A 24,414-nucleotide genomic window follows, 5' to 3' on the forward strand; every position below is an offset into this window, starting at 1 on the left:
CATTTTGGTGGCCATGGATACAACTTGCTTTTCTGAGAGCATTTATAACCTCATACCCATTGACTGGAAGGAGCCTCCCCAGCCTCCTAGGTATGTGGGTAAGCAAAGATTATCACTTGAAACAAGAATAAGGAATAATTATGCTACTTCAGGATTAACTGAGCATCCTATGACGTTAAAAAAGAAATAACATACATTTTTGTCTCAGTGAAGTACTCTTGGATGTCAGCTTATTAAGGAAGTAGCTGCAAAATCTAGGTATTTCGCATCTCACAATTCACAGAGAGGGCCATCCGTGATGAGAGAGGACCATTTTATTATGTTAGCCGCGTGTTAATACAGTATGTAATTGTTTTGTAATTTATCTAATTGTTCATACATGACGGGGTATACAAAATGGCCTGAAATTTCTTGTTGCTGTTGAAAAGAGAAAATCGTTTATATTTATCCTGTGTTAGGATACTTGGTATTTGGTTTCAGGAGTTCATTGTTTTATTTCTGACTACACTACCGCTCCCTCTCTAAAGGGATAGTAGTTATTTATTTCTGAGATTATTGTCAAATATAAATTCTTGTTTGTTTCTGAAGCTCATTCTTTTTATTGGTAAAACAAAATAGATTAAGTTCTAAGGTCTTTTCCGGATCTGATAATTGGATAGAAGGAAGAGTAGATGGATGGAGGCCCAAAAATATGTAATTGAGTTAAAATTCTTACATAAGTGTTAGGACCCCTTAAATTCCCCACATTTCAAAACATTACCCCAAAGTAAATATCTCAGTTAATCTCCTGTGTAGTGGTTTAGAACTTATGCAAATCTATGGGGGGGAAAGTAGGTAACTAGTGCAGAAAATCTTATTCCTTCTAGTACTCGAAATATTTGCTGGTTTTTGTTTTTGTTTTTGTTTTTGTTTTACCCTTCTTCTTTTTCTGATGCAAGTCAAAAGCACATTGAAAGAGCACTAGGCCACAATGCAGGCTCTGAAAATAATTGGTTTGGGAATCATGAATAAATTTTCAAACTAAATGATTCGGATAATCTTTACTTTTCCTTTCAGATCTAATGGTCAGTTATTTTTACTAGTAATTACTTGGGGTGCACGACATAAACAAGTGGGCACATCCTTCCATCTTAAGCCTGAGTATCTGGTTTTAACAAGAGTAGTACCCGTATTATTTTCTATTAGCTTCTCAAAATCTAGTTGAGAATGGAAAGAGGAATGTAAAGTAAAATGTGATGGAGTTGCAGGGTTTATGAGGAGGATTCAAATTAACTATTGCTGAATGAATTTTTGGTCAAAAATTCCTGTACGTTGTACTAGATAAAGCTCCTCCTTTCTGTAACCACTGGTAGATTGTATTTTCTAGAGTACTAAATTTGAATTGTTAAGACATTTTATGAGATAGGTGTTTTGTTCACTCGTAAATTAAAAAGATGCCCCTTTACTGCATCTAAGTAATTTTTTTCAAGAAATTTCATAGGAACAATCTTTATTCATTTGGCAAGCAATAACTGAGCCCCTATTATGTGTATAACGTTCCTTTGGAGAATGTTCTTGGGAAATGTTGCAAGTGACAGCAAAAACTCCTTGGTTGACTCTGAAGGTGTAAGTAGGAAAAAGGAACTCGTGGTAAAGGGAATAGAAGGCATCCAAATGCAGTGCCAAAGAACTCTCTCTTTTAGAGTGAGACTATCTACAACAACCTCCACGGCCTGCAACAACCCTGAGAAGGTTTTAATTTGATAATTAAACCACCAGTAAATAAAACCACCAATATATAAACCACCAATATATAAAAACAGAACATGATAACACATTTAACACATTCCTCTCACCACACTAACATTTACTTGCCCTGACCCAATCCCCTTACTAATAGTAAGAATTGATCATAAAGAAATGTATTAACCTACAAGACTTATTTGCATTACTGAGTTACAAACCCAGCTTCAAGAAAACTCACTGCAGTTTTTGCAAAATTAGCAAGATGACTGTCCAGCTTTCACAAAGAGGTGGATTCCTCAGCAACTGACTGCATTGTGATCTCCCACACCTCAGAGGTTACAGTCTCCTTGGGACACTGAAGTATAAACATTAACATGTTTATATATAGTATATAATATATATATAGTATGCAGTTTATACTGCAGACTAACAATAAAATCATATATTATTGGAAACCCTAATGAGAGATGCAGGTAACAAAATGAGAACTTAGAAAATGGATATATGTAATGAAAGTGGGGTGAAGGGCATCCTCTTGCAGTTGAACTTAATGAGCTGAGACCCAAGATATAACAGTGTTAAAGTCAATGAGAAGCCATGAATCCATTTTCAAAATTTCAGTGGCTCACGATGCATGAGATGGTTTCCAAGATGCTCACCAAATTTGTCACCCTTCTATTGATGGTTCCAGTTACTTAATGTCTCTGATCATTCTGTCTTTCCCTTTTGTTTAAAGTAATATTCCAGGTATGTACCAAATAGCCCATGGTACCATTATCTCCTTCCTTGCAGTGCAGTACTTTTATTAATACACTCATTAGCGTTTTGACATTCATTTCCCCACCGTTGCCTCACATTGAAATTTCTACATGAATTATGACCAAGGTTGGTCTCTACCATCCTATAATTAATGTAACTGTTTTTGATATAAACTCGTTATCTACGGAGATAGTTTTGAACTTTGAATCTTTCATATACTCTCTCAACGATCCCTCCCAGCTTTGTGTCATTTGCAAATCTAATAAGTATGTCTTTTCTATCTCCATCTGTCATTGAACAAGGCAAGTACTTTGCATTTTAGTAGGTTACTAGACACCTCTTTCTAGGCTGAGAGCAATAGTGGTTTTGAGGGTTCAGTCAGTCATCCATATGCATCCATTAATCAATTCATATTTCTCTACCTTATCAGTAAGGATAAGAGGCTTTGCTAACATAAAGATGTATATTATGTCTAAGTCAAATAATCTTGAAAAAAACTGTGTTCATTTCAGTGACCTGAAACTCCAAATGGCTTGTTTAATCATTGCTTCTCTACAAGTTTTTAGATGCTCTCCAAAATTGACATCAGGCTCACTGTTGTGGAGTTTCTGGATGCATGCTTTTTAAAAAACTGGAATATTTAATGTGTAAGCACCGACTAGTTGGCTTTTTTTTTTTTTTAAGGCTTTCTGGTTTTCATTGATGTTAATTAACTGTGACATGTAGTCAGAATTTCATTTTCAGAGCTCCTCATTCTTCTTGGACTATCTTTCATTTTATTCAATTTCCATACTGTTAAATCTATGTCTTCGGAGGCTTTGTAACATCTCTTTGTTTAAAGTCTAGTTATGGGGCGCCTGGGTGGCTCAGTTGGTTAAGCGACTGCCTTCAGCTCAGGTCATGATCCTGGAGTCCCCGGATCAAGTCCCGCATCGGGCTCCCTGCTCAGCGGGAAGTCTGCTTCTCCCTCTGACCCTCCCCTGTCCCATGTGCTCTCTCTCTCTCTCATTCTCTCTCTCTTTCAAATAAATAAATAAATAAATCTTTAAAAAAAATAAAGTCTAGTTATGTATCTAACTTTGCTAAGCAATCTTGACTATTATGAAATCTTAGATGACAGGGTCATTTTCTTCTGAGATTCTTATCTACTTTGCTGACAATTTGTAGCCAATAATTCAATTGGGTAAAGCAGTAGTCCTTTAAAATGAACTTATATTCAAAGAGTATAAAAAATATTCCAAAGTCTTTGTTTTTAGTATAATGAAATTTTATGTTAAAATTCCCATTGTTACCATATATGGTCTCAGAGATTTATGACCAGTGTTAGAAATTGTTTATTCAGATTTTTAATTTGGTTGTCCAGTCTCTGCAGACTTCCATAATAATAACTTTTCTTCATCTCTTGTAAAGAAAAGAAAGTAAACTTTACATGTACTGATATGTAAAGAGATTATATTAAGTTTTAAAAATCAAGTTATATTTCATACATAAATAGAAATATAGGAAACTGAATTTATTTGGAAAATGGATTGAGGGAAAATGGGTTGAGGGGATAGAGGAAAACTAGATTTTTATTCATTTTTTAAAATTGAGATATAATTGGCATATACCATTGTATTAGTTTCATCATTTTTTTCTATTTTTGTAGTTTGGAAAAGTAAAAAATTATTCAAATAGAATAAAACGTATTGTTTTGTGTAACAAATGGCTAAATTTTCAGTTCATAAAATAATGTACTGAATCACAAGATTGAAAATTAAAAAGGTGAAAGTATACACACTTTTCCTACCATGAGAAAAGCTAAATTATTAATCAAGAGATAATATCTGCCAGTTCCAACTTGCATATGAAATTTAAGGCACAAGTTTGAATTGAACATTATTTTCTGAAGGTATCTAATAAACTCATTCAGTTTAGACCATAATTGATCCCTAGCCATTGAATTCAAGATTGAGGAAAGACCCCTAAAAGCAAGAAATAGTTCAATGTTTCTCCAAACAAATTTATCCACATTAAGTAAGAAGAGAATACGAGCTGTTAAAAGTGGTATAGCTAAACTTCTGCTTCCAATCAAGGATGGAATTTACCCTCTCACCTTAAACAACTAAAACACTAGGGGGAAAAACTGTAAAACAGTAGTTTTCAGACAATGGACAATAAGCAGCACAGAGCAGTCATCCCTAAGAGAAGAGAAACAAGCCTCACAATTGCCCCAACATTCTTCCTAGAGAGTTTCCAGGCCAAAGTCCAGGAAAGAGGAATTGAAACAAGACCCAGCAGTCCCTTGAGTTAAAGGAGACAGAGTTCAGAGTCTGGGGAGGTCAAGGCTGTAGAATTCACAGCACAGAGACACAGAGTACCAGAGAGGAGAGGACTGGAGAGAGAGAAAAAGAGAGAGAAAGTGTGTGCTATAGAAATATGCAAGAAGATTTTTCTGAAGTCTTTGGTTAACAGTACATGTATATAATGAAACCACGGAGGCCAGAGAAATAACCAACAGAAGGTAGTAGAGCCAGATAAAGTTCGAATTCCCACCAGCCAGAGTGGAAACACCTAAGGCATAGGGCATTGAGTAGTGCACTCAAAAGCATATTGCCTCAGTAGTGGGGCCAAATTAGAACTAGACTCAAAGCTCTTCTGGACCCAGAAATATAATGCATAGCCAAAAGAAAAATCAGTCAATACAAACAGACAAAGAAATGACATCAATGCGAGAATTGGTAGACAGGAGCATTAAAGCTACTTTAAATATGCTCCATGTATTCAAGAAGGTAGAGGAAAACATGAGAAAGATACAAAGAGAAATGGAAGGATAAAAAAAAAAAAAAAGACCAAAATCTAACTTCTAGACATAAAGGGTACCACTTCTAAAATGAAAATGGTCTATTGGATGGTGTTAACAGTAGCTAAAACGCTGAAGAAAATACTGTTGAATTTGAAAACATAGTAATAGAACAATACAAAATGAAAGAAAAAAATTGAACAGGAAAACAGTGAATCAGTGAGTTGTAGACAACATCAGGGAGCCTAACATAATTAGAATTGCAGAAGGAGAGGAGAGAGATGGGTAAACAGAAAACATATTGAATGATGGCCAAAATTTTGACAAAATTAATGAAATTTTCAAATCCACAAATCCAAGAACCACAATGAGCCCCAAGCAGAAAGAAGAAAAAGAAGGAAAAGGAGGAGGAGGAGAAGAAGACCATATCAAGGGATATTACAATCAAATTTCTTAAATAATAAAGAGTAATAAAGAGAAAAATCTTAAAAGCAGCCAAAGAAAAAAGAAACATCACATACAGAAGAAGAAGAAAGATAGCAAATATCTCATCAGAAACAATAGAAGCCAGAAGTTACAAAGTCCTCAATGCACAAGAAAGAGAATAAGTTGGAAATTTGGATTTACACAATGAAATAAAAAACACTGGAAATGGTAAATATACAGTAAATATTAGAAATTATTTTTTTCTCTTTAAATTTATTTAAAATATAGTTAGCTTTTTACAGGGAAATAATCACAATGAATTATGGGTTCAATAACACATTGAAATAAAATATATTACAACACTGGGACAAAGGTGGGGAGAGAGGTAAATGCAAATATTCTTTTATATGGTTCTTATATTGTATGTGACATGGTATAATGTTACTTGAAGGTAGGCTTTGGTAAGTTAAACATGTATATTGTAAACTTTAGAACATCCACAAAATAAAGTCAAACAAAAATAAAAAATAAGGCAAAATAAAAAGAGTAAGAATGAACAAAGGGGTATGTAGAAAACAAATCGCAATATGGAAAATTTAAACACAAATATATTTTTAAAATTACATCGGATATTAATTGTCTAAACAAATAAAAGAGATTTCTTAGAAAGAATTAAATTTCTGTGCCCTCCATAAAAAAAACCCTTTAAAAATAAAATCACAAAATAAGTAAAAAGTCAAAGAATGGAAAAACACTGTGTTGCCACAGATCAAAGGAGTGCTGAAGTGGTTTTATTAATATGAGATAGAGTAGATTTTAGAGTACAGAGTTTTAAAAGGAATAAAGGGCATTACTTTATAATGATGAAGTGGTCAGTTCAAGAAGATATGATAATTTTAAATGCTATGAACCTACAAACAGAGCTTTAAAATATATGCAGCAACAATTGATAGAACTAAAAGAAGAAATGAACAAATCCACAATTGTAGTCAGAGATTTCAACATCTTTCCATAATTAAAAGTACACTTGAAAACACTACCAGTTTGACCTGATTGATATTTACAGAACATTCCAGGCAGCAACAGCCAAGCACACTTCCTTTTTGAGTGTATATGGAACATTTACCAAGATAGACCATAATTTGTGCCATAATACAAGTGTCAGAAAGCTTAAGAGGATTGAAATTGTACAAAATATATTCCCTAACCATAGTAGAAATTAATTAGAAATCAGAAAGACATCTGGAATACCCTCAAATATTTGGAAACCAAACAAAACACATCTAAAGAAACTCCTTAGTCAAAGAAAATATCAGAAGAGAATTAAAAAATTATTTTGAGCTGAACAAAAAGGACCACATAGGCATATCAAGATTTGGGGGATGCAGCTATAGAACAGTGCTTAGAAGGGATTCTACAGTTTTAAATACTTCTATTAGGAACCTACTAAGTTTAAAGTCAAATACCTAAATGTGCACCTTAAGAAACTAAAACAAGAAGGGCAAATTAAACCAGAATAAGGAGAAATAACAAAGATAAGTGTGCAAATCATTGAAATGGAAAACATGTGAACATTAGAGAAACACAATGACAAGATCAATGAAATAAAATGCCGAGCTAAACTGATCAGCAGAGAGAGGAGGACACAATTCACCAATATCAGGAATGGGAGACGTGACATCACTATCGATGTTAGACATATTCATGTGTTAACAAGGAAATATAATCTTGACCCTGGCACCTCTCTCTGAGGGCAAAGCTTCCATCAAGGGTGCTTGATAGACAGGGCTCAGATAACTACACTTTATGTCTGTCTCTGAATGAATATAGACTTACATATATTTAAAAAGTGTATCTTTTCTTAAACTTGAAATCACTTTTACTGGAAATACAGATACTACAATTTTTTTTTAATTTTAGGTACATATCCATTTTTAAGACTTCTGTAAAAGATAACATGCAAAAATGTAAAACTGCAATGAAGACTATGGGACCACCAAAAGTTGAAGTACCTTCTCCAAAGGATTTCCTGAAGAAACACTCAAAGGAAAAAACTCTACCACCCAGTAGGTTTTATCACTCTTTTTAATGTTAAAAGTGCTAACATATCATTTAACTAGAATTATCTCACTGCCAATGAATATTAAATGTTCACCGATGATAAGTTTATCTCATATTTAACAGAAGCTGAAATTCTAGGAGGAAGTAGTAGAGAATGTAGTGGAAAAAGAAGGTGGAGAACACTAAGTTGTCCCCAAAATAGACTTTCCCTGTGATGGTGCAGGCTTCTGAAGTACATCTTGGACTATCCAATAAAGCCCTACCTCCTGCCTCACATGCCTCACCATCTTAGTCCCTAGCCAGATGATTTCAGTAACAAATAACAATTTTCTTGAGTTTGAAACCCCAGTGAGAAGATTGCCTGGCATCTAAACTGTGTCTGGTGTTTTCTGCAAGAGATGAGACTCACAACTGTTATACCAGTTGAAGCAACTATCAGGCATGGGCTTTAACTCTCCCAGATCTCTAAGACCATTAGGACAGTAAATGAGTCAGGTGTAATGGAGGAGCCTTCATAAATGAGTGGTAGACAAAGCCAGCTTCTTGGGCATGTGTGCAGTCACACAGGGCCGTGTGCTTAGAAGCTTGGTTTAATGCTCTGCTTTTGCCCTCTTGAAATTCTTAATTTTTGGTCAAGGAGCTCCACATTATCATCTTGTACTAGGCCTTGCAAATTATGTAATTAATCATGGTCATGGTCATAGAATATATAGATATTAGGAAGATTAGGAAGAAGGCTATCTGGAAAATGGACAGGTATGTATGCATGGAAGCAGCTTCTTCCCATCCTGGATGTGTCTTTCCTGATGTTTTAGGACAATAGAGAGGAGAGGGAAATTAGTCTCTCTCTTTTACTAAGTTAGCCTTTTTATGTTGCCTGGCATCAAGGAAATAATGCAACATCTCAAGCCCAGCTAGGGTGTTCCTTTTGATAAAAGTGAAACTACTTCTCCTTATGGCAATATTTTATATCCCACAATCCTCTCTCATAACCCATAATGCCATGACAAACAATGAGGATATTATCAGGAAAGATGGAAAAAGCACATCTAAAAATACGATATTCTTGCATAAATTCACGTCTTTCAAAAGTCTCTTTTGTATCTTTCTCAAGGACAGTTTTGGTATTTTGTGACCCACAACCACTTGAGAACACTGGAAAATCTTAAAATGGAATTAGTTTATTTCAATGATATTACTTAGGTTTCCACGTATCCTCTCTAGAGTTAAATACATTACATAACAACTACCAAACTATATAAATCCTAAATATCAAGTAAGGAAAAAGGGAAGTCTATCTCTCCCCTTATATAACAGGACAAAACAAACACAAAATTATATGGCCTTACGAATAATCAAGAAGGTCGGTTGTTGCAAGAGTTCAATCCAACGAGTTAAAGGTAATATAGACCAAGGCTGCTTCGAATCTCTTTTTGAATATTCTGTCATTTCAAACACAATAGTTTTGAAGACAGAAATTTGCTAGCACACTGAACAATACTTAATAGATACATGAATATTTCTCTAAGTTCAATTGATAGAACATCTGCATGACAACAAGGCTGTGTTGACATTGCCATTTTGATATAACTTTAAGAAAACCATTTGGTTTTCAGATTTATTATCACAACTATCAAATACCTTGTGAAAAGACATCCTCATCCCATTTTCCAAGCCTCTGCCCGTTGTCAACCCCTACACCTGGGATGAGAGAAAAGATGATGTTTAAATAGATGTAACAAAGTAAAGACGGGACTGGCTCTAGGCACCATCCAGTGAATAACCAAAACCAACCAAGGGTTGTAATTTACTCTACTTACTCGCCTAAGAATGAATTATCAGTCTTTCTAAACTGTTTCCTCATTTTCTAAGAATTCAGCTTTACCTCTTATATACGTTTCTAAAGCTACAGATTTCCTTATATTCCATTTGCATGCACTTTCAATTCATAATTAAATTGGGCTTCTTAATATTTTCAATGTGAACCTCTAGAGGATAGATAACTCTAGTTTTTTAGGCAAACAGATTTTGCAAACCTCATTTGGTTGAGTGTATCTGGTAGAAGGAAGCTATTTGGGTTGTAACAACAAGCCCTTATTCTCTGCTCCAGGCTTTATAGGAACTCCAAATTCAATTTCTAATAATGTTCACAACATCTCATTAATACATTAAATCGGAAGATACTATTTTGGTAGACCAGAAACAGTAAACAATTTCACATGTAGTTCAAGCAAATATATACATTATATTCTACATATTAAATTTTATCTTTTCTTTTCCCCCTATAATGTAAACTCCATGAGAACAGGGACTTTGTCTCTTGTTCATTGCTGTATCTGCAGTTCCTAGAGCATTAACTGGGGACATAGTATTTCTCAACAAAAACATATTGCATGAATTAACGAATAAGTAAATATCCAAAAACTCCTTTATAATATTTCTGGGTGTGTAGAATTAATATCAGTAGTGTTGACTTGCTAGTGCTGCCATAACAAAGTATCACAGACTGACTGAGTAGCTTAAACAGAAATGTGTTTAGTACTGGTGTTAGGGCTTCAACATATGGATATTGGGAGGGACACAATTCAGCCCATAACAAGAGGTTAATCCAGTCCTCAGACATTTAATAACAGGTATCATTTTTCCTTCTAATAAAAGATACATAGGGGTGCCTGGGTGGCTCAGTTGGTTAAGCATCTGCCTTTGGCTCAGGTCCTGGGATCCAGCCCTGCATCAGGCTCCCTGCTCAGCGGGAAGCCTGCTTCTCCCTCTCCCACTCCCCCTGCTTGTGTTCTCTCTCTCGCTGTCTCTCTCTCTGTCAAATAAATAAAATAAAATCTTTAAAAAAAGTTACATAAACTCATAAAAAGTTCAAACAGTGTAGAAATGAATAAAGGCAAAGTACCTAGGATTGTGTGGAGTTAAGATTTGGGTAAGGTTTTGTTAAGATGCCTGTTGCCTTCAGTTCTTGGAAATAAATTGTAATTATTTTACATTTTAGCATTCTGACAAACTATTTTGATGTGGCTCTATCAAAATAGATGAGTCCGAATGGTCAACTTGAAGAGGCTGTGTAAAAATGGCCAGTCTCATCTGCTGCTAATGAAGAGAATATGGTAGAGAGAAATAAATAAGATCAATTCTCGATAGTAGTAATTTTAGGAAGTGAGATGCAATCAGGGAGGAGTGAACTGGAAACTTCAACTGTGTTGGTAATTTGTATTCCTTAAGCTGCATGTTGGGGACAAAGCTATTACATGATCTTCATACCTTATAATAAGAGTTCTAGTGAAAAAATTCCATAATTCTTGGACTTTCACCAAGTTTGACTTATTGGTGACTTTACAGTAACTTTCCTCTGAAGAAACAATTACCAGTAATATTGCTAGTACTCAGAAAAGAGTAAAGTTTCTTTGAATTTTTTTCAGTGAACAAGCTAAACATTTATTATTGATACCATTATAAGAAAATATTTTCACAATAGCTAGTAAAAATATAGTAGTTAGCTAACATATGATTGGGGTGCTTATCTTCTTCCCTTAGACTTGTATACTCTTCTTCAACAAATTAATTGATTATTTTGTGCTTAGTTTTTGGCATTTATGATTACTGACTTTCCCCTAAATATCTGAATATATTATTAATGAAACTCTAATATACTAGTGGTAAAATATCTAGATATTATAAGTAGTACCGGATAGCAATGTTTATAATTTAATATTAACAAGAAAATGTTATATTTAACAGAAAAAAGGTTTGATCGGAATGAGCCCAAAAAGCCTCCTGTGCCACTGAGGACTGATCATCCAGTCATGGGACTACAGAGTGAAAAAAATTTTATAAATACAAATGCAGCCGATGTCATTATGGGAGTGGCTAAAAAGCCTAAGCCAATTTATGTTGACAAAAGAACTGGAGACAAGCATGATCTTGAAACTTCAGGACTAGTTCCAAAATACATCAATAAAAAGGTAGCCTTGTGATGTATTAATGAGACCTAAAATGCAAATAATTTAAGTATTCACAATGATTATCCATATTATTATTAATAGTGCTCTCACAGGGCAAATTATTCCTCTGCAATCTGTGTTTGGTCCAAATCTAATGTGATGACGTTATGGAGAATTTGGAATGAATAACACCATGTAGTCCAGTAGAGGAAAGTTCTAATTGTTTCCCCTAATTTCAATTATTAATATATTTAACAATTATAGCAAACATTCTCCAAAAGATGTTAATTTTTAGGGTGGTGGACATTTCATGAACAGCATAGGCATGACTAAAAGTCATTACTAAGAAATAACCTTTCAGGAAGTCCTAAGATTTGGTCATTAGGTTGCAGTATCTCGGTAAGAGAATGAGGAAAAATGAAGAGGAAGATAATTTTAGAGCCATCCATCCTATCAATGTATTATAAATAATTCACATTACAATTTCAACTTGAATGTGTTTGGAATAAAGCAGACCTTGAAAGTACTGTACAATAAGCTAGTCCTTTTGGGACCTTCATCTCTATCTGAAAAGGTGCTTATCAGATAGGCATACAATTTCATTGTTGAAAATTATAGGAGTTTCAGTTTGTTTAAATATAGAAGATCTTTAAAATTTAAAAAGCTTACAAAAATACCTTATACAAAACCTATTTTGCTTTGTATAGTTACAGAGTATAAAACTGCTGGGAACACACATAGTAAAATATGAATGCAAAATCCTAAAGAATAATAATCCATAATAATAAACTGTGGCAAAAAAGAAAGGAAAGACAGAAGGAAGAAAGGAAGGAAGAGGAAAAACAGAAATTGCAATAGTGATGTATGAGGGGTTTGCATCAAGGTAGTCCAGTGATCTACCATGATGAATCCAGTGCCTGTTCAAAATCAGAACGGGAACCTCAAGGCTGTTGTCAGAGTACACCACTTACTCTCTGTGGAAACTCTTGTCACTCAATAAGCTAAGACACTTTTGGGAGACCTTAGCAAGTATCTAGGGGTTGGCAGCACATGGTGATAAAGTTATTTCAGGCTTCTGTGAATACTTCCTCTTGTGCCCTGAAGGCTGCTCATAGCCCTTGTCCCATAGGGGATGAAAAACAGAAATTTCACTTTAAAACAACTTCCAATCCATTATTTGTCCACTCTGATGTAAAAACCCTTCTCCTTTGCCCACACTGTGCTCCTCTTTCTGGCTGCCTTCTGCCCAAGCGGTCCACTTCAGTACATTTTCTACCCTGAACAGAAAATTGAGAGTATTCATCATGGAGACAGTCAGTTAGTCTTCCTGTGCTTGTTTACCAAGCATGCAAACGCTCTGCACCCGCTACACTCTTGGTGTTGCTGGCCGGGCATTCAGGGTTCGTGAAGGACTTTCTCAACTTACTCTCCACTGATCAGAGTTAAGTCTTTAAAACCCAGAGCACCTGAGTGGCTCAGTCAGTTGGGCAACTGCCTTCGGCTCTGGTCATAATCTCAGGGTTCTGGGATTGAGTTCACGTACTGCTCCCTGATCAGCCAGGAGTTTGCTTCTTCCTCTGTCCTTCCCCTGCTCATTCTCTTTCTCTCTCTCAAATAAATAAATAAAATCTTTATAAATGTATAAGGCCTATGTGAAGGAAATTATAAAGTTTAAAAAAAGGTAAAACCTATTAATGGTAAGTGAGAGATCAAGTCTTTAAAGGGCAATGCCATTTTTATAAAAGTGAGTGAACCTCATGTTTTAGTTTCAAATAAAATATTGTATGCCCATTTGTGCCATGGGAAACCATCTGTGAAAACAAACTGAAGCACTGGTGATTGCCTGAGGTCCACGGCAATGGGCATGAGACATCGTTTCAAATTCTGACTCCACCACTTAACTCTGTGATCTTTCACACATTAGATTTATCACAGGGTTGTAGTGAGGATTAAATGATATAAAATCTATCAAGGACTTGACACGATATCTGGCACCCCATAAAAGTTCAATAGAGAGTGGGTAGTATTAATTATTAACATTAAGAGTATGCATTAGCCCTCAGTGATCCAGCATGTGGGAATATTTCAGATCACTGAAGCTTTTACCCATGTGCGAGATAGTTCTTTTTCCTAAAATGTATTACATTATTCCCTTTATTAAACAGAATATGCCAAATATAATTTAATCTCTTTGCAATGACTCAGAATCATCATTATGAGCATCAGTAACTACTTAGCTGTAATGAGGTTTTGCCCTCAGTGTTTCCTGAGGTGAATTGGACTGTTTACCACTGCACTAACTTACCAGAATTCTGTGCTCTTAGAATTTATCTGTAGAGTGTTTTGCAACTTGCTGGAACACATTTATAGCTAGGATTTCAAACTGTCCCTTTTTTTCAGCCAGGATAGGTTAAGTTATGCTTTGGTAACAAATAACCCCCGATTTCAGTAGCTAAAAGCAACTAAGTTTTATTGTTTGCTTATTGCTCCATGTCCATTAAGTGTTGGAAGCTCTGCTTCTTGTCCTCATTCCAAGACACAGGCAACCCCAAATATTTCCCATCATTATACTAAACCGAAAAAGAACATGACAAGTCATCCATTAATTCTTGAGGCTTCTACCCAAAAGGGACAGAGGTTACTTCCACTCTCTTTGGGCAAGTCAGGTCACATGATCACATGTTATTTCAAGGGGATCAGGAAAGTGTCCCATCAATTGCCTACAAGGAGAAGAACCAGAATGTTTATGAATAATTGTAATGACTATAATACCTATTAACAGCTGCTTCCTCAGAGAGTTTTTCACTGACCTCCTTATTTATCTAAAATCGATCTTATTTCTTTCTTCCCCCTTACTATTCTTTGTTTCAGTTTGGAGCACTGATACGTATATTACTTTATACTCTATTTTTGGTGAGTTGCTCTCACCAAAGAATGCACATTCCATAAGGACAGAAACTTGCCTTTCTTATTCACTAGTATACCTGGCATCAAGTAAATTCTCAAATAATTTTTTGAAAAATAAACAAGGAGTAGTTCTGTTTCTGTACACAGTGGTATCAAGCATAGTTACTAGTCTGAAAAAAATCACAGCGGATTGCTTCACTGTCTGTCCTTGTAAGCAGCCCAGGAGACTTCAAAATGGATTTGGCATTCCAAAAACAACCTTAGGGTCCCAAGTCAGTTGTTACTTAAAGCAGATGTGCATTGTGTATTTGTTTTTACAATACTTTAGAAGCATTTATCTTGTTTTATATAATAAGAACTTGCAAAAGGGACCTCAAGATATTCAAGATATTTAAAGATAAAAGCTGAAGCACCTAAAAGAAATAAAGAAAAAACAACTCTTAGAGGTAAAACAAGGACTGAGTCATCAGCCAGGAACAGGTGCTGGAAACATTCAGAAGAGAAAAAACAAGCAGCCACAATAACAATTTAGATGGTTTTAAAAGATGAGAATCAACTAGTTCCCAATGGGAAAAGAAGAAGAAAAAAAAAAAACCTTGAATTTTGTCAATTTACCATGTTTGGAGCAAAGGCTTTGCTCAAAAAAAATCTGTAACATTTCTTTTCCTCTCAGTCATTAGTTGATGTATACACATGTGTAAGATTGCATTCAGGACATTGATTTTTTTTTCTGAAAAATCCTTTTAAGGATTATGGCGTCACACCAGAATATATATGTAAGCGAAATGAGGAAGTAAAGAAAGCCCAAGAAGAATATGATAATTATATCCAGGAAAACCTTAGGAAAGCAGCTATGAAAAGGCTCTCCGATGAAGAAAGGGAGGCGGTTCTGCAGGTAAGCGTTCTGTAATTTATATTCATATGTAGTACTTTTGAACATCTCTGAAAGAAAGGTCCATCATCAATGAATATTAAAGCCTGCACCTTGACTTTGAAATCAGAACACACTCTTTGGGTTATGGTGAGGACTACGAGCAGCACACTGACTCTTTGGGGAGAGCAAAAGTTGTAATTAGGAATTATTGAATCATATTTTGTTTCCAATTTTGTGAGATTCTGTTTTTTCCTGGGGTAGTTAGTGTAAGGAAGCCCACATTCTCCTTCAGCGAACGTGCGTGAGTAAAGCCAAAATGTGTTTTTATTTTCATTGTCATGTCCCTGAATTTTTCAAAAATAATATCCATAAAATAGATATTTTTCACTAGATGGAGCTCTAGAATAATTGAAACTGCTCCTAGACCAACCTTTTTTTTCTTTTCTATAAGCCAAATGTCCAAATTTTAAAATAACCAGGTGTTAGGCTTTTTATGTATTTTCCATATTTTGAATAAACTAGGCATAAAGATATATGACCTTATGTGTTTAATGCAAGACTTTTATCTGAAGCATTTAAAATGTCTTTAGAGAGTATTTATGAAGCACCTAATTGTACTCTTCTATAGTCATGATATTCTTATAGGTAAAAATCGTACTTTATTCTTGTTATTTTGAAAGATTTCTACAAAGGCATTTCTAGCAACCTTTTAAAAACAGGAAAAAAAAATTTTTCCACATTAACTTCTGTTGAAAATGGATTTGTATGCTGTTATAAATGTCATAATCATTAGTAAACATTTACTAAATTACTGTTTGTATTAAGTATCATGCTAAGCCTCAAAGATATTAAGAAGGGCATAAGATAAAATTCTACTATAGATAATGTAATATAATGGATGAGAGGTGATATGTATATATGTACATATGTAAATATATGTGTGTTGTGTGTATGTGGAGATCATAAGTTTTATCAGGTTCTAAGACAGAGTATCCACTGAAGGATGTAGCTGGGCCTTAAACTGCACAGTAAGAGGATCTTCTGGACAGCAGGAGTGACCTAAGGGCAAAGACTGTGTCTCTTTGTTGACACAGTCTCCTTTGTGCCTAACTCAGTGCCCAGTATAAACACAGAGGTTTAATATTGGTGTGCTGGAAAGAAGAAAGGAAGAAGGTAGGCAAGAAGGCTGGCAGACATGGAGGTGGGACTTTGGATGTCATTTTCAGAGTACTGATTTGTGGTCCATTCTCTCTTTTTCTCTTTCTCTTTCTCTTTCTCTCTTGCTTTCTCTTTCTCCTTCTCCCACCCCATCTCTCTCTAGTTGGATTCTACCATGTATAGAAAGTACAAGCTTTTGTGAAAGCCAGGTTTTTATATCTAACCAATGCTGAAAAATAGGAAAAAAACACCGATGGATAGATCATCCAGACAGAAAATCAATAAGGAAACCTCAGCCTTAAACAACACATTAGACCAGATGGACTTAACAGATAGATACAGAACATTCCATCCAAAACCAGAATACACATTCTTCACAAGTGTATATGGAATATTCTCCAGGATAGATTGTATGTTAAGCCACAAAACACGTCTCAATAAATTTAAAAAATTGAAATCATATCAAGCATCTTTTCCAACCATAATGGTATAAAACTAGAAATCAATTACAAGAAGAAAACTGGAAAAATCACAAACATATGGAGATTAAACAATATACTAATGAACAACTAATGGCTCAATGAAGAAATCAAAGAAGAATTCAAAAAATACTTTGGGGGTGCCTGGGTGACTCAGTCAGTTAAGTGTCTGACTCTTGATTTTGGCTTGGGTCATGATCTCAGGGTCGTGGGGTCAAGCCCTATGTCAGGCTCCCCGCTCAGTGCAGTCTGCTTGAGATTCTCTCTTTCCCTATCCCTTGCCTCTCCCCCTGCTTGAACGTTCTCTCCCTAAATAAATAAATAAATAAAATCTTAAAAAAAAAAAACGTTCAAATGAAAATAGAAATACAACCAAAATCTATGGGATGACAGTTTAAGAGGGAATTTTGTAACAATAAAAATCTCAAATAAACGATCTAACTTTATACCTAAGGGAACTAGAAAAAGAAGAACAAAAGAAGCCCAAAGTTCTAGAAGGAAGGAAATAATAAAGATCAGAGAGCAAATAAATGAAATGGAAACTATAAAGACTAGAAAAGATCAATGAAAGTAAGAACTGCTTCTCTAAAAAGATAAACTAAATTGACCTTTAGCTAGACTCACTAAGAAAAAAAGAGAGAGGGCTTAAATAAATAAAATCAGAAATGAAAGAGAAAAAGTTACAACTGAACACAGGAATACAAATGATCATAAAAGAATACTATGAACAGTTCTATGCCAACATTTTGGACAATCTAGAAGACATGGATAAATTCCTAGAAACATACAATCTTCCAAGACTGAATCATGAAGAAGTAGAGAATTGGCATAGACCAAGTACTAGTAGGTAGATTTAATCAGCAATCAGAAAACGCCCAACAAATAAAAGTTCAGGGCCAGATGGCTTCACTCATGAATTCTACGAAATATTCAAAGATTTAACATCTATCCTCCTCAAACCCTTCCAAAAAATTGAACATGAAGGAATGCTTCCAAACTCATTTTACAAGGTCAGCATTACTCTGATACAAAACCCAGTCAAGGACACCACATACACTAACAAATCATAGGCCAAAAATATCCCTGTTGAACATACATACAAAGAACCTCAACAAAATAATAGCAGATCAATTTCATCAATACATTAAACGTATCATTTACCATGATCAAGTGGGATTTATTCCAGGGATGAAAAAATGGTTCAAAATCCATAAATCAATCAACGTTGATATACCATAGTAATAAAATGAAGGATAAAAACCATATGATTATCTCAATAGATGCAGCAAAAGCATTCGACAAAATTCAAAATCAGTTAGATGATTAAATCAACATAATAAAGGCTGCCTATGACAAGCCCACAGCTAACATCATGCTGAACAGTGAAAAACTGAGAACTTTTCCTTTAAGATCAGGAACAAGACAAGGATGCTCACTCTCACCACTCCCATTCAACATAGTATTGGAAGTGCTAGACAGAGCAATTAGGCAGGAAAAAGAAATAAAAGCCATTCAAATTGGGAAAGAAGTAAAACTATTTGTGGATGACATGATTTTATATATAAAGACTCCACCAAACATCTCTTAGAACTAGTAAAAGAATTTAGTAAAGTTGCATGTCACAAAATCAATACATAAAAATCTGTTGTGTTTTTATACACTAATAACAAACTATCAGAAACAGAAATTAAGAAAATAATTCCATTTATAATTGCAACAAAAAGAATAAAATACCTAGGAATAAATTTAACCAAGGAGGTGAAAGATCTGTGCACCGAAAACTTAGAAGACATTGATGAAAGAAATTGAAGAAGGCAAACTAAATTGAAAGATATCTCATGTTCATGGATTGAAAGAATTAATATTGTGAAAATGTCCATATTACTCAAAGCAATCTACAGATTCAATGCAATCCCTATCAAAATTTCAATGGCATTTTTCACAGAAATGTAACAAACAATCCTAAAACTTGTGTAGCACCACAAAAAATCCCAAATAGCCAAATCAATCTTAAGAAAGAAGAACAAAGTTGAAGGCATCACCCTCCCTGATTTCAAACTATATTACTAAGATATGGTAATTAAAAAAAACAGTATGGTAATGGCATAAAAACACATAGATCAAAGGAACAGAATAGAGAGCCCCAAAATAAACCCATGCATATATGGTCAATTAATTTATGACAAAAGAGGCGAGAATATACAATAAGAAAAGAACAGTCTTTTCAAAAAGGGTGTTGGGAAAACTGGACAACCACATGCAAAAGAATGAAACTGGACCATTATCTTACACCATATGCAAAATTCACTCAAGATCGATTAAAAACTTGAATGTAGAATGAAGCCATAAAACTCCCAGAAGAAAACATAGGTGCCAAACTCCTTGATATCAGGCTTGGCAATGTTTTTTTGGGATCTGACTCTTAAAGGCAAGGATGACAAAAGCAAAAATGGACAGCTGGGACTACACCAAACTAGAAGCTTCTGCAAAGGGAAGGAAACCATCAACAAAATGAAAAGGCAGCCTCCTGAAGGGGAGAAGATATTTGCAAATCATATATCTGATAAGAGGTTAATATCCAAAATATATAAAGAACTCATACAATTTAACACCACCACCACAACAAAACACCCCCAAACAATCCAATTAAAAACTGGGCAGAGGATCTGAATAGATATTTTCCCAAAGAAGAGATACAGATGGCCGACTGGCACATGAAAAGATGCTCAGCATCACTTATTGGGGAAATGCAAATTAAAAACCACAATGAAATACCACCTCACACCTGTCAGAATGGCTATTATCAAAAAGACAATAAAAAACAAGTGTTGGTGATGATGTAAAGAAAAGGTAGCCCTTGCAGCCACTCTGGAAAACAGTATGGAGGTTCCTCAAAAATTAAAAATAGAACTACCATATGATCCAGTGATTCCACTTCTGGGTATTTATCCAAAGAGAATGAAGATATTAATTTGAAACTATATATGTCCCCCCACGTTCACTGCAGCATTATTTACAATAGCCAAGATATGGAAGCAACCTAAGTGCCCATTGATGTACGAATGGATGAGGAAGATGTGGCATATCTGTGTGTGTGTATGATGCTTAGTGAAATAAGTCACACAGAAAAAGACATACTATAGGATTTCACTTATACGTGGAATCTAAAAAACAAAACAAACAAAACAAAACTCATAAACACAGAGAACAGAGTGGTGGTTGCCAGAGGGGAATGAGGTTGAGGGTGGGTGAAGTGGGTGAAGGTAATCAAGAGATACAAACTTCCATTTATAAAAAAAGTCTGAGGATATAATGTGCACCATGGTGACTATAGTCAGTAATATTGTATCACGTATTTGAAAGTGGTTAAAAGAGTGAATCTTAAAAGTCTTCATCACAAGAAAAAAATATTTTGTATCTTTGTACAGTGACATGGTAACTGGACTCATGCTGATTATTTCACAATGTATACAAATGTCAAAAATCATTATGTTGTACACCTGAAATGGATATAACGTTATATTATACTTAAACAAACAAACAAACAAAAAACAGGAAAAGAGAGGAAGAACTTCCCTCAGAAGGAAAAGGCTCTTCTGTCCTGGGTCTTTTTGGCTTAGTGGATAAGCAGTCCTCAGTTGCCTAATACGGTCACTGCGGATTTGACAGGACAATAGCAGACCCTTCCTTACATGCCTTATTAGCCAGGTAATATAGCTGCCATGGTAACAGAGCCACCAGCTCTGCTCCTGATAAGTCCTGAGTCATGTTTCCCTCCATGATTAGGAGTTGCACACAGCACTATGACAATGTAGTTGTATGTGCCTGAGTAGGTCACATCCTGCTCATTCTTCATAAAAGAACAGTCTCATTATACTTAGAGGATTATCCAGTCTAATCATTCCACACTTCTCCTTTGACATATGAGGATATAAAATGCAAATATATTAAGTTTTGTTCATTTATCTATGCATTCACTTGAACAGGCACTGTATCCAGCCCAGGGGGATACTATTGTGAGCAAGACAAATGCACTCTTTACTGTCAGTACACTTAGAGTTTGGTTTACATTTGCCCTTGGTCACAAAATTATCAAGGAGCTAAACAGGGACTAAAACCCACGTCGGCCAAGTCCTGGGCCAGGGCTTCCCCTGCGACATCGTTCACACGTGCGTAGAAAGTAACAAAAGGAAGCTCTGTCAGTCAGAGATCCAGCAGGAAATACAGGCACCACCAACCAGGATTCTGAAGCACATTTATGAAGAACTATTTACGGAAGGAAGGCAGGGCTACAGGAGCGAACAAAAAACTTGGTAGCACCCCAGGACTAAGGACAGTGGGAATCCATCACCACCCTAAGCTCGAAGGGCAAAGGCAAGGAATGGTGTTACCAGAGCCTGGTAAGATCTGGAGCCTGGAAGAGAGCTCACTGAGCAGTGTTGCCCTTACAGACACGTGAGCCAGAACTAGGGTCCAGGTAACGTCAAGGGAGAGGAAGAAGAAATGCCCCAACCTCTCTCTCCTCCCACCAGGGCCGAGCTTAGAGGCTGTAAGAAGCCTTAAGGGTGTGTGTGTGGGGGGGGGGGGGGACACGATGAGGAGGAGCATGGAACTGAAGGCACTTCCTATTTATTTTATGACTGCTTCTCCCTATCTGAAGCTTTTCCCAAACTAACAATAATAAAAAAAAATAAAGTAGAAGAGAGAGAGGTCAATTAAAAAAAAAAAAGAAAATCACTATTCCTGCAATGAATAAAAGATTTTTTAGATGAAATAACAAAAATAAGTCTTAAAAACAGCAGAGAGGCTATTGTCAATAGAATATATTAGTTACATTTAGTTCCCACCCCTGCCTGTTGACTTGGATCCAAGGGTTTTTGTACACACTGGAAGATAAAGGCTACAGAGAAAAAGTGTAGCTGCTGTGACCACAAGTAATGTGGAAATATCACTCAAGTAGCTATGAAAAACCTTTGATATTTGAAAGTGTATAAATGCATAGATTTCCTCTCTGCAGTAGGCACCCCTGTGGAGCACTGTGGAAACATAGTTCTCATTTCATAATGAAAGGCTATGAAAAAAGAATTCTTCTGAGGACATCTTTTTGGAATACATCTCATACACCATGAAGAACTGTGCTAACCTATCCCCCTCTTTTTAAAATGTAACCTGGGTATTTTCCCTCTTTCTTTTCCTTTCCTTCTTTCGTCTAGTCTCACTCAATAAGGGCTCAAAAATCTGTTGCCCTTTTCCCCAGCCAACCTGGTCTGTACAACGTGCTCTCTCCCTATCATCATTTTTACCTAGGCATGGGAATAAACCACTGAAATGTTATTACCCCCCAAAAGCTTCTACAAAATTAAATTTGTACGATGAAGCCTTATTATGAAGATGTTATTATGTAAGAAACTTCTAATCTTCTCTTACACCTAAATATATAGCCGTGGATTTCAAGGACCATATTTTCAAGGCAATATTTTAAATTCTACTTTCAGTTTGACTTTTTGTTTTTGTGTAAATAAAGTGATTTGTGTACCCATAGTGAATAACAGAAAGTGTTAGTTTTGCAAAAATTTCATAGCTCAAATTTGATTAGAGGTTTCAGCCCATTTTGTCAATGAGACCCTCTGGTGCACTGTGATAAGGAATGGGGATTAGGCATATGAAAATAACCTTTATTGCTCCTTAGAGATCCCTAATTTTGAATTTGTCAGCTTCTGAGAATATAAAACATTAACTACATTACTGAATTAGCATGCATTTACATTTCATGACATCTCAGTCATTTCTGGTATACATTAATGGGACGTATAGACCCCTTGACTATATGAAGAGTTCTTTCTAATATATTGAAAAAATATTAAAGGATCATCTCTTGTTACATTGAATTTTGGCATTTTGTACAATTCCATTTAGTCAAATATAAGCAAATGTGCCATGCAAGTCCAAATCAGATCTTTTGATGAATGGCAATAATGGTTCAAAACTAAAATTCTAAAGAAAAAAAAAGAAATTTTTTCTAAGAAAGAATTTCCTATTCAAAAATATGTCTTGCTTGCCGGGGGGGGGGGGGGGATGGGGAGGCATCGATTCTCACTTGTTTTTACCAAAGCATTTGCTATGAGCTTAGTTTCATAGTACTTGTAACTCTGCATATGCATATTTAATGGCAAAAACAAGTAACAGTAACATAACAGAGAAAATAAATACTCCCTCTGGGAACTGAGCACACAATCAAGGACAGGATTTGGCCTCTGCACAATATTTTCTGTTACTGTAGCCAAGTACTCGATAAATACATATCGTTTTGTAAAGTTATTTTCATCAGTTTCCTATACCTATTTATGTTTCTCTTCACCAGCACACTATATATATTTTTTAACCATTTACATTACTTTTGCAGTTACCTTAGTATTTAGAGTTCTCATTACCATTTGCAGGGGCTGAAGAAGAACTGGGAAGAGGTGCATAAGGAGTTTCAGTCCCTCTCGGTGTTCATCGACTCCATCCCAAAGAAGATCCGCAAGCAGAAGCTGGAAGAAGAGATGAAGCAACTGGAACATGACATCAGCATCATCGAAAAGCACAAAATTATTTATATTGCGAATAAGTAATCATGGATTTTTAAAAAATATAGTCATTTTAACATAGGGAAGAAAATGAAACTTTGCTTTTCAAAGAGGAGAACACTATGAAGAGAATTAAAATAGTTTTTACCAAAATGCGGAGGCAATGATTAAAGGGTAATCGAATTATTCTACTCATGTGAGAGAAAATTTTGTTTTTACCAGCATTAGGATTTCCACGTATAAGCAGAAGTTTGATGTGGCGTGTTCCAATCTGTAGGGTGATCCATTATTTTTATGTACTTCTTTCACAGAAATATTAATTTCTGGGCGCTGAAGAATAAAGTCAGCACTCAGAACTTCAGATTTTTTCTATACTGCATGATACAAAGAGCACAACATTAAAAACTGTGAAGAATTTTGAATTGGACATAGTGGCATATGCTTTCTCCCTACTCCAGTGCTTTCTAAACATTGCTTAAGATTCCCACACATTCAACAGCATGCAATCTCTGATAACCTCTGTCATTTGCAACTCTTCCCAACTGCAAATACCGTCAGTGTCCATAATGCTAGCTATGCCGAAGAGCTTATATTGGGAGGAAGTAAAATGAAGAAGGTAACATAAAGTCAAGAAGACAACTTAGAAAAGGCATCACTGAGCATAATCAAAGAGAACAGCCTTCTTCTGGGTATACCAACTTTTAAAAACTTTCCTACTCAAAGT

General features: G+C 35.4%; 1 protein-coding gene across 1 annotated transcript; it reads left to right on the top strand.

Moving 5' to 3' along the window:
• The first annotated feature begins 10 nt into the window (after positions 1-10).
• On the top strand, positions 11-23,735 carry ENKUR (enkurin, TRPC channel interacting protein). Its single transcript, XM_028114085.2, has 5 exons — positions 11-90; positions 7,613-7,758; positions 11,501-11,724; positions 15,359-15,505; positions 23,562-23,735. The coding sequence occupies exons 1-5, from the start codon at positions 14-16 to the stop codon at positions 23,733-23,735; spliced, it is 768 nt and encodes a 255-aa protein (XP_027969886.1). The 5' UTR covers positions 11-13.
• The last annotated feature ends 679 nt before the right edge of the window (positions 23,736-24,414 follow it).

The sequence above is a fragment of the Eumetopias jubatus genome, unplaced genomic scaffold, assembly GCF_037043125.1.
Source record: "Eumetopias jubatus isolate StellerSeaLion01/CBP00866 unplaced genomic scaffold, mEumJub1_p1.0 scaffold_8, whole genome shotgun sequence".
Taxonomy (NCBI): Eukaryota; Metazoa; Chordata; class Mammalia; order Carnivora; family Otariidae; genus Eumetopias; species Eumetopias jubatus.

Excerpts from the sequence above, each read along its gene's own strand:
- ENKUR (XM_028114085.2), top strand. The coding sequence starts at position 14 with ATGGATACAACTTGCTTTTCTGAGAGCATTTATAACCTCATACCCATT. Across the intron at positions 7,759-11,500 it reads GGAAAAAACTCTACCACCCA|AAAAAAGGTTTGATCGGAAT; the intron begins GTAGGTTTTATC and ends TATATTTAACAG. Across the intron at positions 15,506-23,561 it reads AAAGGGAGGCGGTTCTGCAG|GGGCTGAAGAAGAACTGGGA; the intron begins GTAAGCGTTCTG and ends TACCATTTGCAG.